This window comes from Bufo bufo, chromosome 1, assembly GCF_905171765.1.
Source record: "Bufo bufo chromosome 1, aBufBuf1.1, whole genome shotgun sequence".
Classification (NCBI taxonomy): Eukaryota; Metazoa; Chordata; class Amphibia; order Anura; family Bufonidae; genus Bufo; species Bufo bufo.
Window position 1 is genome coordinate 481,062,065 of NC_053389.1, and position 17,791 is coordinate 481,079,855.

The window sequence follows — 17,791 nt, forward strand, 5'->3', positions numbered from 1 at the left end:
TTTAACAATGTGTGAGGATTCTAAAGCTTAAAGTTGGCATCGATTCACTCCGTCAGGATAACTCTTTGACACACACATGCTCCAGATGTGATCTATGGTTTACTATTCACTATGATTCAGCAGTTAAAGGGGTTCTCCAGGATAATTTAACTGATGGTCTATCCTCGGGGTAGGTCATCAGTATCTGTTCGATGGGGGTCCAACACCTGGGACCCCCGGTTATCAGCTGTCTGAGAAAGCACCGGTGCTCACAGTAGGTACTCCAGCTTTGCCTAGACCATGTGATGTCTCGTTCATCGGTCACATGGCCTAGGTGCATCTCAGCCCCGTTGAAGAGAATGGGGCTGAGCTGCAATACCAAGCACATCTTTTATGTTCAAAATGATTCACATTTCACAATTCACTTAAAATGTAAAATTCAATGATTTGCCATTCTACACATTTCACCATTCTGCACACAATACCTGTATTTTATATAAAAGTTCTAGAAGCAGATTTTGATTATGTGAAACATTAATACTTACACTCTCCTGCATTTCTGGCGGCAAATCAGTAAAGCTGTGACTCCAATCAGAACAACAATGAGGAATAATCCGGCACTGACACCTTCAATCACTCCTACTAGAGGCTCTGCCAACACATATAAGAGCAGAGCAATGATTATTAGACAATCTTACCATATGATAGATATTAAGTACAGTAGTCCCTCAAGCTACAATATTAATTGGTTCCAGGACGACCATTGTACGCTGAAACCATTGTAAGTTGAGTAATCGGTTCCAAAGCCCCAAAATGTCATCCAAGATAAGAGAAAATGAAGATCTAAGAAAAATAAGCAGATGACTAAGACAGATAAAGCAAGTACTTACATATAACATCTAGGTATAGCTGCTAACTGGCATCTAATACAGGGGATTTACCTGAGAAGTGACCTGGATTGGTTGGATCTGAGTCTGAGACATTATATGTTGAGTCTAGTTTTAACTTACGATGGGTCAGAAAAGACCATTGTATGTTGAAAATATTGTATCCTGAAGCCATTGTATCTTGAGGGATCACTGTATATTGAGTTATCCCAACTCAGTTTTATAATTTGACTGAAATGAATGCATCTCTCATATTTGTGTTGTGAGAAGCTAAAAATAAATGTGTAATATCAGCTATCCTGGTTACTCCCACTTCATCTTAGTACCCCCGGAAGAAGCCTCAGGGTGAAACTTGTTCATGTTGCCTAATACTGGTTTGTAAACTGTACTGTTTGTTGGCACACTTTATACTGCTTCCTGGAGTTTAAAATTGATGGCCTATGCCCAGGGTAAGTCATTGATATCTGATTAATGGGGGTCCAGTTCCTGGCACCCCTGTAGATCAGCTGTTTGAAGAGACCTCCATGAAGAGACCGCCAGTGACGTCACATTCATTGGTCACATGGCCTATATACAGCTTAGTCCCATTCAAGTGAAAGGGCCTGGGCTGCAATACCAAGCACAACCGTTATACAATGAAGAGCACTGTGGTTGGTATGCTGTAGTAAAGATGAGGTGCTCAGCTCATTGGTCAGGCTGTCAGGAGTCAGACCCCCACTGAACATATATTGATGACCTATCCTGAGGATAGTTCATTAATATTTTACTCATGGAAAACCCCTTTAAGATTTACCTTAAAGGGGTTGTCTCACAAGTAAATAATAATTTACTCTGTTAGATGAAATTATACATTATTTTTAAACTAAAGACATTTTTAAAACTGTTTCTCTCTCTAGATATTGCTGTTACCTACTTGTTATGGTTACCCTTAGTGTTCTTTTGATTTCCTCTTAATATGTCCACCTAATGTGTCAAGTGCTGGTGGTCACACGTGCTCAGTGGAATGTTCAGAAATGGATATTTCTGCAACAAATCTGTCACAAGCCCTCTTGTGCGCAATATGCTGATTTATACTGCCTTACATTTGCATAATTTCCACATTGCCTGAAATTTCTATATTGCCTGATATGAGCTCCCTCCTTGCCCTCTGTATTCTTAATAATTGACACAATAAACATGCACTGAAAAAATAAAATCACTGCACAGCACATACACATTTCCTTACCTGCTTCTGTGGTGATAGGCAAGGAGAAAAAAGTGTCAGCGAACAACGGATCTGAGAATTCTTTTAGATCTTCAGAAAACAACTGTGTAAAAGCTCTAATGCTAATCCTACAAAAAATATAAAATGACCTGTTATGACACCAAAATGACCATTTTGTTGAAGTATTAAATATTAATGACAATTTAAAGGAATATTCCTATGAAAGGACCAGCTGAATTGTCAGACAAGTCAGATAACGGATGGGGCTCCGAGAGCTGGGGCCCACATTAATGCCCTACACCAGCAGGACATGACAAGAACCTTGCGAGCAGGGCATGATCAGGATGGAGCCTCTGTAAACCATTATTGTTTTCATTCTGTGACATGAAAACAATGAAAACAATAGAAAATATGTGTAACATAAAATAACATTTTACAACAGAATGAATAAGCTTCATTTGCAAAATGTCAGAAAGTCCAGATGGAACCATGTAAAATCAGTAATGGAGCACCCACTTATCATGGGCCATTTATAATGTGTCTGTTTATGCTAGAGGGTCCTTTAGACCCACTCAAGCTTCAGGGCTTGGGTGCCATGGGTGATCTTCCTATAGGTTCATGAGAAGATGAATGATAAAAGCGTGTTATAGTTTATTCAACTACTGTAGCCATCTCACAGGTTTTGGTGCAGTTTTTCAAAAGCAAAGTAAAACTGCAGCATTTTCCTGAGGTTTTAGGAGCAAAAAACACAACATAACTGCGACAAGTGAATAAGCCTTTAGGCTAGATTTACGTCTATATAGGAGGCCCCATTAGAGGCCTCTATCGCAGATTCCATTCTGGACACAATAGTGCAGCAGGCTGTACCATTTTGTTCGGCAACACCTTTTCTGTTTCTAGAATAGAAATGAAATATGGAAAAACTGGTGCAGATGTGAACATAGCCTTGTATGATTAAATTAGTAGGTGGTAATTTTAAGTATTAGTATATTTCTACTAGCATATAATAATTGAATATACTGCTATCTACTTGCATTATAAAATATACAAAGTACAATATTTTTAAAGAGGTTTTCTGAGGTTTTTAAACTGATGACCTCTGGATAGGTCATCAGTGTCTGATTGGTGGGGACCCTGCGGATCAGCTGTTTGAGAAGATAGCAGCTTTTGCAGTAGCCAACGATGACACGTTCATCGGCCACGTGGCCTAGGTGCAGCTCCGCTCCATTGAAATGAATGGGGCTGGACTGTGATATTAAGCACTGCCACAATACAATGTACGGCGCTGTGCTTGGGGACATGAGAGAAGACCGCAATGCTACTGCGAGCAACGGTGCCCTCTCAAACAGCTGATTGTAGGAGAAGATGGACCAGAGTTATAAACAACAGGGGGTGCTACCAGAGAGAAAAATGTAATGTACATAAAAAATATTAATTTTATTGAATGTATATTAGTGTTGGGCGAGCATGCTCAGCCGAACACCTTTTTTACTCGAGCTCGAGTCTCCTCTCCGCACGTTTGTTCGCTGCTACGCAGCCAATAAACGTGCGGGGAAATAGTGCCACTCACTGTAATGCCGTAGCCATGTTGTTTACTGGCATTACAGTGATTGGCTAGCCAAAACGCGGGTGTGCTAAATTGCGTGCAATTGTTTGGCTGCTGGTGACAGCAGCGACATTACCTGTGCTACATCTCCTGTATAACGTTAGCCGCAGGTGACAGCAGCAACATTACCTGCGCTACATCTCCTGTATAACGTTTTCGCATCATAAATATCAGTGACATTCAGTTAAATTTTTTCGCCGCTGGTGACAGCGACATTACCTGTGCTACATCTCCTGTATAACGTTTGAGCATCCTAAATATCTGTGACATTCAGTTTAATTTATTTGCGCATACACTTTCAAAACCTGCGCTACCTTACGTGTGACATACTTGCAAGCATATATACCATTTAATATGCTCAAGGCGAGCAGTAAGGAACGGGGAAGTGGCCGTGCTGCTGATGGTGCACGCAGTGGCCATGGCCCTGGGCGCAGTGAAACTGTGCCTGTTGCCAAAGCACAAGAAACACACTCATCCACGATACCTATCTTCATGTCCCAGTTTGCAGGGCGGCACAGGACACCACTCTCGAAGTCAGACCAGTGCGACCAGGTGGTCGGTTGGATTGCAGCAGATAATGCTTGCAGTCGGTTAAGCACCACCCTGTCTTCCACAAAGTCCAGTCTCAGTAGCCAAGAGTCTGGTCAACACAATCCTCACCCTGATCCTCCTTCCTCCTACCATGGAGAGTCTTGGCAAACAAGTGATCCCACACTCGGACATTCCGAGAAGCTCTTTTCATCGCCATTCCTTGATTTGGCCCTCTTGCCAAGCCCGCTTGAAGAGAGACATGAGGAGATCTTCTGCCCTGATTCCCACACTCTTGAGCATCCACAGTCAGAAAAAGATGACGATGAGGAACTACTCATTACTGAGTTCATGTTTGGAAGTTGGATTTCTGTTTTGGGGGGGTTTCGTTTTTTTTTGGAGGTGTGGTCCTAAACTTTTGATCAGCTGAAAAACAGCCTGTTTCAGTTTATTCAGTGTTTTCATTAAATTGAATGCTCAAAAAATGTTCTGTCTCACTCCCATTTCTTCTTGTTGCATGTTGAAGCTCTACTTGGAACCTTGTTAAGATCCAGCCATGCTAAATATGATTTTTTGCCATTTTTCAAGTGGCCTTAAACTTTTGATCAGGACTGTATATTACTATTACTTGATTTAATTTTATTTTTATTTTACCCTGTTCATTACATAGTAACACTTTTCATGGGATATCTCCTTTAAGATACATTCTCAAAACTACAGTGTAGAACTGGAAGGACTGAATAATGGCGTATTGTCAGACATTCAGGAAAAACAGGGACATATGCTGGGGAATTGACAGAGGATATCAGAAAGAATGGTATACATCTGAAGTTCCCAAGCACAAGCAGAACAGCTTCAGCAACTCCCACTTGTCTGCAAAGTAAAATTAATTCTGTCAACTACCAGCTAATTTGCCAAATTAATTCAATGTTTCCAGCTCCATATGAAAATTGCCAAACTTCTGACAACTTTCACTGCTTCATAATTCTACAAAGTAGTTTCTTACCTGTTTCAGCTAAGGAGGCCATTTTTAAATACTTTATCTCAGGGCCAGAGGCATAATCGGAAGCTCTGGATCCCCAGCGTAAAATGTGTAACAGACCTGCACCTGGCACGTACTGTTTATTCAAGGTCCCTTCAGGTGAATGGGACAGACACAGACATTTCTGAAACAAATCTGCTGCATGTAAATAAAGTCTAACTAAATTCTGCTGTTTTACTGCCTTTCCTTTACTTTTTAGAGTCTCCTCTGTTCCTGGATGAATGTTGACCTTGACAAAGTTTTCTTTGAGCTACTGCAATTTATAGCATCTTACAGTATATGTCAAAGGAAAGCAGGATGGTTCATAACACAAAGAGTGCATAATAAATTCCCAGGTCAAGCGTTTTTATGGCCGTGAGTATTGCTGGCATCATAGAACCTTTTTGGTCTGAACTGTTTATCATAGTTGTACTGCCCATAGCAAAAAAAAATTAAAGTGCATTGGTTGCTATGGCAACATGGACAGTTTTAATACATGAAGTCAAATGTGTTTTGAAGGAGAGATGACATGTGCAAAATATTCTTAAAGGCAATGGACACCTTTAGTTCAATTTCTAATTAAATGCATGTATTTTTGACTATAAATAATTTTGTACTAGGTTTTCTATTAAAAATGTTGGACAGTTTGGTTTCTGCAGCTTGCATGTATTCCTAGACATATCAGGCTGCAGAATGCTATTCACCAAAATCTGTGCTCAGTCTCCAGGCTCTCTGTCATTTCCTGAACAATCTTCTAAGTTGAGTTGAACATTAATTCAATAAAAAATCAGCTAAGGCTAGTTTCATATCTGCGGTGTGAATTGCGGAAGGCTGTTCTGGCAGAGAATGCACTGCCAGAAGCCAACAGAATGCCTGCCGGCCCCATTATGTGTAATGGGGTCTGGCAGAGATCTGGACATGTTCCAGCACACAATGCAGAGGATCGGCCGGACACAAACCATTGCATGCTGTGGTTTGTGTCTGGACGATTCACGGCATTGTCTGCCGGAACAGCCCGACGAAATTCACACCAGAGGTGTGAAACTAGCCTAAGAGGATCATGGTTGCAGATGAAAAATAGGTACAAACCTATTCAAAAGATTTTTTAGCCTAAAATTCATGCAATTAAAAACGTTATAAAGTTGTTCAGAGCCTTTGAAATAACCCTTTGCTTCAAAAAGAAAAAAAAATCACATTAACTGGGGAATGAACATAACACATCGTGTCTACCTTTTCATCTTTTTGGCTCCAGATCCACCAATTCACGGACTACTGTTCTGTCAACCAAGCTGGCAGCAACTACTTGATATACACTGTGCATCGGTAGTCCAAGACACTTCCTGCTTGTCCGGCCCTGCACTTGGATTGGTCAGCACTACTTACATGACCATGCTGGCCAATCCGAGGGATGCAAGAAGTATCTTGAACTACAGTGTGCATCAGGTAGTCTGAAAGGCAGTGCAGCCATCTTGCATGGTAGAAGGTAGGAGCCTGGGAATTGGCATATCTGCAACTGAAAAGATAAAAAGGAGGTCACTATGTAAGTTCTCGGTTCATTCAGAAGTTGATGTGAATGTCGATTTAACAGAAATACACTATACATTAATATTAGAAGAAATACACTAATATTAGAAGACATGTTGTTCACAAGCTAAAACATCTTTTTTTTTTTCTTTGGCTAAATCAACTTCATTGTGGCTAACCTGTACGATGTCTTTGGTTTCAAGGGTCCATCACAGAATCTTTTTTGATTAAGATCGCATTTTCCTCCCAAGTTTTCAATTTCACCGCCCAGCTTAATTTTAAAACTTTGGACATTGTAGTCTGGAGATTCGCTACATCTGCTTGGAAAGTAGTCCGTCTGATAGATTTTGATGGAGCTGTTCTGTTTGTAATCGGTGTATGTTGGCAGTGGATGCATTGGCTCAGGCTTCAGATTGTCATTGCCTAACACAAATGGAACAATATTGAAACAAAACATTGTAGCAATGCATTTTTCAGCTATACTATTTTAATTATAATGATTGCGCAAAGCTTATCAATATACAGGAACACTACGGATTGATCTACTATCTTTGTATCGTGAAGAGATACTTTCCACAAGTATACAGGGGTGGAATGGCCATAGACCCTACAGGGAAATTACCAAGTGGGCCGATGCCCAGGGGGCTTGTTGAGCTGCCAGCTAGTTACCTAATGATCTGATGCTCTCAGATGTAATAAATGCTAGGGGCATCAGGTACTTATGTGCCTGCCCGGTGGCCGCAGGTGGCCTCTTGAATACCTTAGGATGGTGATACAGTTGAATACTGCAAGCAAGAGGGGCAGTATTTTGTGCTGCACTGTAGTACTTGGTTCTGCTAGGGCGACATTTTGTGCTACCCTACGGTCTTGCTTCTATTATCCCTGCCTATTTGTGTTGTGCCATCTTTTGTCAATATGGACCTGTCTACAACAAGGGGAAAATTTTTTTAAAAATTTTTTTTTCCAGGGCCACTTTAAGCGTCCACCCTTGCATACATATAAAAGTTTTAAACATGTAACTGTATCTTGTCAATAATGTGAATTATACTTTTTTCAACATTGGGCTAAAAGCAGCAAGCACTTAATACATAACCATGACTGGTATGTCTAGTTGTCCCTGATCAGGGATTTACATCAAGATCTGTTGGATTGAAAGTTAAGTCTTGTTATCTCTTAGCAATAGATCTTGGCTTCTCATGAAGTTTTGTAAAAACTACATAGCAGAACTTTTGGATTTAACATGATCTTACCATCTGCTTCTGACACAATCACAGTAAAGTATTTGACAGCTCCATTGGTGTCACTGAACCAGCTGCAATTAAAACTGAAGTGGATTGATGACTTGCTAATGAAAGCATCTCTTCTATTTATTCTGACATGAATAGGTGGTTGAGGGGGGCCTGGAAAAAACACAATGTTTTATTTAACAATTAGATAATGTACTAAAAATGTAAACTTTAAAAAAAAAAAAATATATATATATATATAATGCATGTGAACATATTCGTATTACAGGCATGTGGTGTGCAACATTCTACCAGGTGCTTGTCAGATGCTAGCTCCATGAGACCACCAATTATATGGTAAGAAGGAAAATTAAACAAAGTATCAGGAAAAGCCAAGTAATCATGGATGGGATTTGTGCTGATTATCCTATTTTCAGAGAAAACATGGCACTGTTCAATTATAAGAATACTATAATAATAATAATAATAATAATAATAATAATAATAACAACTCTAGTCTAATTTTAAAAATGAAATTTTGCCACTTGGTATAACAAGCGTCAACATCTATGGCCACAGGAGGTAGTAGGTACGTATGACACTACAGTTCCTTTTTTTTTTTTTTTAGTTGTTAATACATTATATCTATAATTGCCAACTCTCCTCAAACATCCAAGAGGCCCATTTTAGAGTCCTCCAGGACTGTGGCAAATCTCCCGGGCGAAGCAGATGCTGCCTGGTAACTCCTGAAAAGTGAAAGGGGAATGTGACTGCCAGAATAAAAATATTCCAGTGTATTTTGCATGCCACACTTGTTGGCCTCCCAGAGGCCAATATAAAGAAGTTGACAAGTATGCTCATATCTGTTCCTATTTCTTGTGTTGTCAGTACTTACAATCTATCATGGTTATGGTGCTCTCTTCTACCACCTGACTTATCATGTCAGCAGAATGCACTTTGATAGATACAACATATCTCTTATGTGGTTCAAGGTGCATTATTGTAAGGGCTGATTTGTGCCTCTCAATTCTTTTGGAATACTCCACTAGATCGGATCCATTCTTTTTATATTCAATGGTATATCCATCAAAGTCAGAATCTGGAGGTGTCCATGAACAGGAGATGGCAGTCGAATTCTGAGGTCGGCAATGAAGATGCTGTATCTTATCAGGTTCTGTAACAAAAGATTAAAGAGTCTTGATTGAGTTCCATTTTACATTGTGAACCAAAATTATCACCCAGAAAAGGAAAAATGCAATAACAAAGGATCTAATTGACATGGAACAGTTTCATGAAATATCTTAATCCAATGAAATCTCTTACTTGTTCTCACTCTTCCAGTAATAGGCAAGCTAAAAGTCTTCTTTAAATTGCCACTGACACTCCTTACATTGAAGGTATAGAGACGCCCAGGTCGAAGGCCAGTGATAATTCTTCCATTGGACTTGCCAATGCTGTAGGGGTTAAACACCACTAGTGGATCTGTAGGTATCCACTGCAGCTCAAAGTCATCATAGTCTGTCCAGTCTGGAGGTCCCAGCCAAGTTATGGATAGAGAGGTATTCTTTACATCCGTAAATGACACTGAATTGGGTGGCTGTGGAGCTATAAAAGACAACAGTGTAATATTAGAAGAAAATCCTTCAAATAGAACTTGCATAGTGCGGAACTATGATCCAAGACATAACATCCAGGCCAGGGCCGTCTTTAATATTGATTGGACCCTGGGCAAAAATTTACTTGGGCCCCCTGGATCCCGCCTTCCCACACCTTAGCATGCAATCACGCCCTCCATCACAACACACACAAAAAAAATCCACTCATCTGGTAGAGTACAGTGAATGACTGTAAATACTTCCAGTTCTGAAGACTTCAGCGGCTCAGGATCAGTGCTCTGGGCCGCTGGGCTCAGGCTGGAAGTGGGCACCGCTCTGCAGGAAGGAGACCAGGGCTCGGCTCACCCTAGCGTTACAGTGCACCCCAGCACCCCACAGTATGCAGTATAGCACCTTATAGTATACAGCAACCCACAGTATGCAGTATAGCACCCTATAGTATACAGCACCACACAGTATGCTGTATAGCACCCCACACTATACAGTACTCCACAGTATATAGTAGAGCAGTATAGCAGCCCACAGTATACAGCACCCCACAGTATACAACACCTCACAGTATACAGTAGAGCAGTATAGCACCTCAGTCTATACAGCACCCCAAACTATACATGATACAGCACCCCACACTATACAGCCCCCCACACTATACAGTACAGCAGTATAGAACTCCAAAATATACAGCACCCACAGTATACAGTATACAGCCCCCACAGTATACAGCCCCCCACAGTATACAGTACAGCAGTATAGCACTCCACAATATACAGTATACAGCCCCCCCAAAGTATACAGCCCCCCACAGTATACTGTACAGCAGTATAGCATTCCACAATATACAGTATACAGCCCCCCACACTATACAGCCTCCCACAGTATACAGGCCCCCACAGTATACAGGCCCCCACACTATACAGCCCCCCACAGTATACAGTCCCCCACAGTATACAGCCCCCCACAGTATACAGGCCCCCACACTATACAGGCCCCCACTATACAGTAGTTTACAGTATATTAGCATAACAGACCCTGTCACCTTTTTCTGATGTAATCTTCACAAAAAAAGCTCCACAGTTAAGGCAAACTTCTGTCACAACACTCATGGTAGGACCTTGATGACCTCATAGCCATGTGACCAGTAATATTGCTAGGTTACTGGTCACATGGTGATGATGTCATCTAAGGTCCTAGAGAATCACAGCTCACAGTACGCTGCCTGGAGTGCCGGCAGGCATGGCATGGCAGCACGCCCTGTGTAGCTGACAGCCTGACACCCGGGGCAGTGGCTAGCAGGGCTCAAGAGGCAGCTGCCTTGGGCCCCCCAGGAGCAACTGGGCCCGGGGCAGCTGCCCCTTTTGCCCCTTGGTAAAGACGGCCCTGATCCTGGCCACAGGAGCCTCACGTGGCAAGACCCAAACTGTGTAACACAACTGTTTTCCAACTTGGGCTTTGTAGTTTTTACTTATAGGACTCCAATACAAGTGGTACAGATTGTGTGTCATTGCAGTTGTATCAAAGTTGTGCTTGTACTGAGTTGCATCGCAGTGTTTTCTTATGGATGTGAACAAAAGTTATGTGAACCTGAAGTTGTTATCTGGCCCTGGCCTACACATACTACATTAGAGCAACAAGGAATAATACCTGTTCTGGCCTCGGCAGTCACTTTATTGACGAGGTCACCACTCTGCGTCACTATCACCAGCTTGTACAGGCGTCCCGGAACCAACTTTTTGAAATGATGTTCACTAAGGACATTAGCTTGTAACCGTTCTTTTTGTGTCCCATTTGGGTTATAAAGTGTCAATTCATATGTATCCACATCTCCCAGTGCTTGGTTCCAGACAAACCACAAACTGTCTGATGTATTTCTGTTTGATGCTTGCAGATTGGTGACTGGGGCAGGAACTGTAAGAGAAAACACCCACAATAATGAAAATTCATATTCAGTAAAATGGTTCATGTTTTACTCACATTACTGAAAGTTACAGGCAGGATGATTAGACTTGTGTCATTGTCAAAAAGAGTTTCACTGTTACATTGTTTATTTTAGCAGCATATAACATGCTTTTAATAGAATATAATGGAAAGCGGCACAATTTAGAAACCAGCGTGAAACTAAGTGGTTCATAAAGTAGAATTCTTAAAATCCTTATTACTTTAGTTTTATGCCAAATAAGTTACAAATTCTCATTGACTTGTTTCTAGAAGACACGCAGTTTCCCCATTCTCATTTCATCATCCATTCCATTATAATTTGAATAGATTACTAGGTTTATGCTGCAAGTGCTGAATGTATTCAACCATAAAAAAGTTTTTAAATCAATTGACACAGCCTTCAATCTACTACACAAGATGTGAAATACTGATGTTAAAGGTGATGTATTTCCTGCAATAGGTTTCCTATTATTACTATAATACAGGGCAGAATAAAATGGTGTTGCATCAGCAGTATGATATATTTCATTATTACCTGTTCTCCCATGGATTGAGGACTCATTTGTCAGTGATCCACTGTGAGTTACGATAACTATTTTATAAAGGCGCCCTGGTAGCAGCCCCTGAAATGAGCTCTGGGTGAGACTTTGTACACCAGGCTTCCGGTCATGCAGAGTGTTGTCTGGATTGTATAGGAAGATATCATAGGATTCTAACTCTCCCTCTGCACGTGTCCATATGAATGACAAGCTGTCTGTGCTGTTCCCTGTGATCTTTAGGCCTGTCACTGCCGCTGGGACTAAAACATTAAGATAAAAAAAATGTTATATAGCATATATAGGATTTATTTGATAAATTTCATTGCTTTGAGGTTTGTTGGCTCTTATGACTCCACAATTTGTTTCCAAAAATGATTCTTTGCTTATGCTGACAAATAATCTGATCCTAAAGGGGGTGTTCCTTCACATACTGTTATGGCAGATCTCCAAGACCCCTGCCCATTCTAAACGGTGCTGTGCCACAGTTCCCACAAACATTGTGTGCCTCATTCAACTAAATAAGATGTGGCCCATTAAATCTGAGCTTAGTTGGGGTCCCAGTGGTCAGATCCCTGCCAATTAAGTAACGGCATATCACTTAACACCGGATCTATTTCTTATACTGCCAAGATAATTCATTTTTTTAGTTTAGTCACAAAACACCCAAATCTTAATCTTTATTTTTTTGGGCTGGACCACCAGAGTGCAAGAGCATCAGACATAGTAATGTGTCCAAAGGTCCAACAGAAGTCAACACCATTGAAGGTGGAGAAAATCACTTATCACTAGGGTCTATTTCATATATATTCCCAGGATAATCCCTGTTTTTTTTTTTGCAACCACAAGGCCTCAAGATCTTTCCTTATTCAATTCAAACCATAAGTTCCCAACATATTTTTTATATTATTTTAGCTAAATCTTTTGTTATTCGTATTATTCAGTGCACGGATTTTGCACTTTCTGTTACCTGTTTGTCCTTCTGTTTGTGCGGCTTTACTGAATAGACTGCTGCTGACTGTAAACACTTGGATTTTGTATTTCTTTCCTGGAACAAGGTCTTCAAACTTGTGTGATTTTGTGGTTGCTGGCACAGACTTGTTACTTATTAGAACTCCTTGGTTAGTAAGAAGAAGTAGGTCATATCTATCTGCGATGCCTGGTGCACTTTGCCAGTTGACCACCAGTAGATGACTGTTGTATTCATTATCTGCCCACAACTTTGGAACCATTGAAGGCACTGAAAGGCAATCAACCATTAGTTTAAGTATCTTCACACATTATATACAGTTGTAACAATTAAGACTATCTAGAAGCAAAGTCATACTTGTTCGTCCAAAGGATGTCATGTTTTTGCTTAAACTTCCACTGTTTGTCTGTACTACAACCTTGTACAGTTCGCCTGGAACCAGGTTGTTGAAGGTATGTTCATAATGTTCATAGATGTTCTTGGATATGGTCTGAGATTCTATCTGGTTGTTCTGACGGAAGATTGTCACCATGTATGAATCTACATCTCCTCCACCAGATGTCCACTTCACAATGAGACTCTTTGTCATTCCATTCGGTGAAATGTAGATGTTCTTAGCAGCGCTGGGAACTAATGAAGAACAAACAGGACACCAGAGTTTAACATTCTATGTCTATATATATGATTGCCAACTTGCATTATCTGTTATCTTTTTAATGATTAATTATATTTTCTAAGAGATTATCCATAAATGTTATAGAAACTGTAAAGAATAGGATAAAGGCACATGGATGTCTTACACTGGTCATACACATTAGATCGGCTGACTATCTAATGTGAAAGAGGCCTTCTAACTCTCAACTGCAAATCCTGGGGGTGAAAGGGTTGGCTTGTTAGATTACGATAGAGGTGTCTAGATTTTTCTTCTCTCCCATTAAAAATACATGCATGTTCAGCTAATGGGGGCTTAACAAGCATTTTGCAGACAGTTATGTAATATGTAAAGTCAGTTTGAGGAAGTTTCCTCACTCTGTGCTAGCCTCTATCAGTTAGATGGCTAAAGGAGTGAGTAGCTGCTGCTCTGGAGGACTCAATGCCATGGTACATTCCATGGTCACCCTTCATTTCAATGGGTGACTGGAATACATGATGACAGCCAACCATTATGTCAGTGCGGTGCAGCTCTTTCTTACAAAGTTGACTGATTAGTGGAAGGCTTTCGTATGGGATATCTCCTTCAACTTTTGGCCCCATATTTGATTCACTACATATAACTGGCACTATGACACAAGTCTTACTAGTTTCTTACCTGTTAACCCCTCTACAAAGGTTGATCTCTGTGCATCACCGCTAAATGTCAGAACAACTATCTTGTATAGGCGACCAGGAGTGAGAGAGGTGAAGTGGTATTCAGAAGCCGTGTGACTCAATGTAATCAGTGGGAGAACACTCATGTCATTGTATAGAAGTTGAATCTCATAGCGATCCACATCTCCATCAGCTCTTGACCATATAACCTGGAGCTCCTCACTGCCTCTTCTTGCAAGTGTTAGCTGCTTTACAGCCTCTGGGACTAATAAAAGATGGACACACATAAGCCATGGAATGTTTATATGGAAGGAGAATATAACAAAATATAACAAAATCCTTATGATACTTACAGGTTCTTCCACTGGTCATGGCACTGGTCTCATATTTTCCACTTTCAGTGCTTACAGTTATACTGTACAGTCGTCCTGGCACTAGGTTGGAGAATACACATTCATTCTGAGACTTGTTAACTGCTGTAGTGTTAATGAAGTTATTGTTGTTTTTAATGGTCACTTTATATTTGTCAAAGTCTCCAAGAGCATGAAGCCAGGACACTTTGAGATAGTCACTTCTTCCAGCATTGCTCACTGTTAGCCCCTGAACGGCAGAGGGAACTGGAAAATGAAAGGCTAATGGTTAACATGTTCACAAAATATCAATAATGCTAAATGAACAGTGATTTCATAAGCCTAACATGTATTTGTAACTTTGGGTTTATCTATAGATAGCTATAGATTTGTAGGGAGTAGATATATTTCTATAATGAGCACTGTCCTGAAAAAAGATAAACGTCTTTGATAGTTGTTTTATATGTTTTATCTATATGAAAGTATTACAGAAGTCCTGACATATTTATATACTGTATTCCAGATAGATCGATAGCTAGGTAGATATTAGATAGATAGATAGATCTATAGATATGAGATCGATAGACAGATAGATAGAAAATATATAATAGATGATAGGTAGTAGATATTAGATAGATAGATAGTAGTTAGATATCAAATCGATAATATATAATAGAAAGATGATAGAAAAACAATATATAATAGATGATAGATAGTAGATAGATAGATATTAGACAACTGATAGATGATACATAATACTGTATATAATAGATAGTAGATAGATAGATTGTATTGTACCTGTCCACTCTTGGCTGAAGGAATAGTTCTCGAATTTTCCACTCCGTGTTGTTACGGTCACATTATATAGTCTTCCAGGTGTTAAACCACTGAAGGAACATTCATGGATGGATTTGGATAGGGTGAGTGGTGGAAGGATATTACTATTATGGGATAAGGTTACTACATATGTATCCACATCTCCAGTGGCCTGTAGCCAAGATATGCGCAGGTAGTCACTCTGACCATTGTTACTGACTGTAATTCCACTTACACTGGCTGGCACTGTAATATAATTTGACAAAACAAACATTTATTGCTTTGGCTAGCAATAATAAATAACAGTGATGCTAGAAAGTGGAATGTGAGTTTGTTCGTCATGACGGTACTTCCATAAATCCGTACACAGAATACGCCTATCATTTTTTAAAACAATGAGTTAAAGTGTAACTGCTATTCTATTTTTATGTTTGTAATGTATAGGGGCAGTGATACTGACCATTTTTGTAATATACTTTAATTACTGATAGTGTACATTTCTCTTAGAAAATTAGCTCTAAAGTGTCCCATTTTGAGCCTTAACAACGCTCCTCTGTCTTCTGTTAACATGACAGTCAGTGTTAGCAAGTCTTCACAGTTATGTAAACATAAGACAGAGGAGCATTTCTAAGGCTCAAAATGGGCCACTTCAGAGTTATTTCAGTAATTAATGTATATTACAAAAATGGTCAGTATCACTGCCCCTATACAGTACATTACAAACATAAAAATAGAATGGCAGTTACACTTTAATTTGCCACCATTTGCCATTTGAAATGAAAGCTTTATGTTCATTGTTATATGACCTTGCATAGGGAGCACATTTTGTTTACAGTTTTGCTCCATTGACTGTATTTTCTTATCCTATTTGCTCATCGTGGTAAAGGATGTCTTAGCTTAAATATTTCAAGAGTTTCTTGAGTTGTGAACCATATATATTACTGGACTGAAGGTAAATATCAGGGATTGCTAAGACTATATTACATATGTTAATAGAGTAGTTACAGTTGAAATTAGGATGAAAAGCAAAACTTTTGTGCCCTCTGCTGGCAAAATGTGGAACATTATATAACAATGCTTGTGGGTAGAACTGCCTGTTATCACTTCTCGTCTGAGTATGATGCATTCTGATGTACAGGCCATTGTTCAAAAGTATTTCGCTATATTCTTTAAGTACAGGACATAATCACTTAAGGAAGGAAGCTGCTTGATTAAGTTCACATGAGTATCAACCTTACAAATTTGCTGATCTTGTGTAATTAAACATTCGTTCTTGTCTTGACTCTAATTTCCTGTACATAGCCTTTTCAGTTAATCTGTATCCTCTCTCTTCCCCAAAGATCTTCAGTACAATTTGTCATTTTTCTTGGGTATGTTTTCTTAATCTATCCGTTCTCCTTAATTGGTATTTGCAGTTTCATGTAATATCCTTTTGATCTAGCATCTTGCCTAAACTTGTAGACTGGAGGTATTCGGTATAACTTATTAAAGGATTGCTTACATAGAAATACAATTATTGTATCAACTTCTTAGACATTTATTGACCACAGGTTCTACCTGTAGGATCCTCTCCAATCTGCAGTGTTCTTTGATTCCATCCCATGGGTTAAGCTGATTCCATGAGTCCCATAAAAGCCAATGGAAAGAGCTGTGCACATGCACAGGGCTACCTCCCCTTTATTTTTTCTACCTAAGGCTACATGCACATGACAAAAACGTCCATTAAAAACAGACACACTCAGTTTTTCATGGCCATTTTTTAACCATTTTTTGCATCCATTTTCTGTCCGCCTGTCCATTTTGAATGGTTGTTTTGCATCATTTTTATAATAAAAACTGATGAATTTCATTGGCTTTTTTTTATAAAGATCCCAACCCCAGCAGTGCCCTCAGTACACATAATGTCCCCCATAATGGCCCCCATCATTAATAATGTTCCACATAGTGGCCCCCATTTGTAATAATGTCCTCCATAGTGGCCTCCGCAGTAATAATGTCTCCCATAGTGGCCCCCAGCATTATTAATTTCTCCCATAGTGGCCTACAACAGTTATAATGTCTCCTATAGTGGCCCTAAGAATTAGTAATGTCCCCCAAAGTGGCCCAAAGTTGATGTTTTGCTTTAGCAGAAAAATAAAAACTCATCCACTTGCAGGCGCAGCGGCATTCACTCCTCTCTTGATTAAAAAGGACTTGCCGAAAGACCTGCACTCTAATGCTGGGGGCCACTATGGGAGACATTATTACTGCGGGGGACGCTATGGGGGACATTATTACAAATGGGG

At 39.9% G+C, this 17,791-nt stretch overlaps 1 protein-coding gene across 2 annotated transcripts in view; it reads right to left on the reverse strand.

The window, feature by feature from the left end:
• Window positions 1–17,791, reverse strand: part of PTPRB (protein tyrosine phosphatase receptor type B) — a 158,927-nt gene that overhangs the window by 48,894 nt on the left and 92,242 nt on the right. For both annotated transcript variants that reach the window (XM_040409891.1, XM_040409898.1), the window contains 13 exons: window positions 15,489–15,752; window positions 14,694–14,957; window positions 14,342–14,605; window positions 13,390–13,662; window positions 13,033–13,302; window positions 12,062–12,325; window positions 11,233–11,496; window positions 9,299–9,580; window positions 8,871–9,149; window positions 8,000–8,149; window positions 6,929–7,172; window positions 2,092–2,198; window positions 525–630 (listed from right to left, as the gene is read on the reverse strand). In XM_040409891.1, the coding sequence (XP_040265825.1) occupies window positions 525–630; window positions 2,092–2,198; window positions 6,929–7,172; window positions 8,000–8,149; window positions 8,871–9,149; window positions 9,299–9,580; window positions 11,233–11,496; window positions 12,062–12,325; window positions 13,033–13,302; window positions 13,390–13,662; window positions 14,342–14,605; window positions 14,694–14,957; window positions 15,489–15,752 (3,031 nt within the window). The remainder of the gene's footprint in view (window positions 1–524; window positions 631–2,091; window positions 2,199–6,928; window positions 7,173–7,999; window positions 8,150–8,870; window positions 9,150–9,298; window positions 9,581–11,232; window positions 11,497–12,061; window positions 12,326–13,032; window positions 13,303–13,389; window positions 13,663–14,341; window positions 14,606–14,693; window positions 14,958–15,488; window positions 15,753–17,791) is intronic.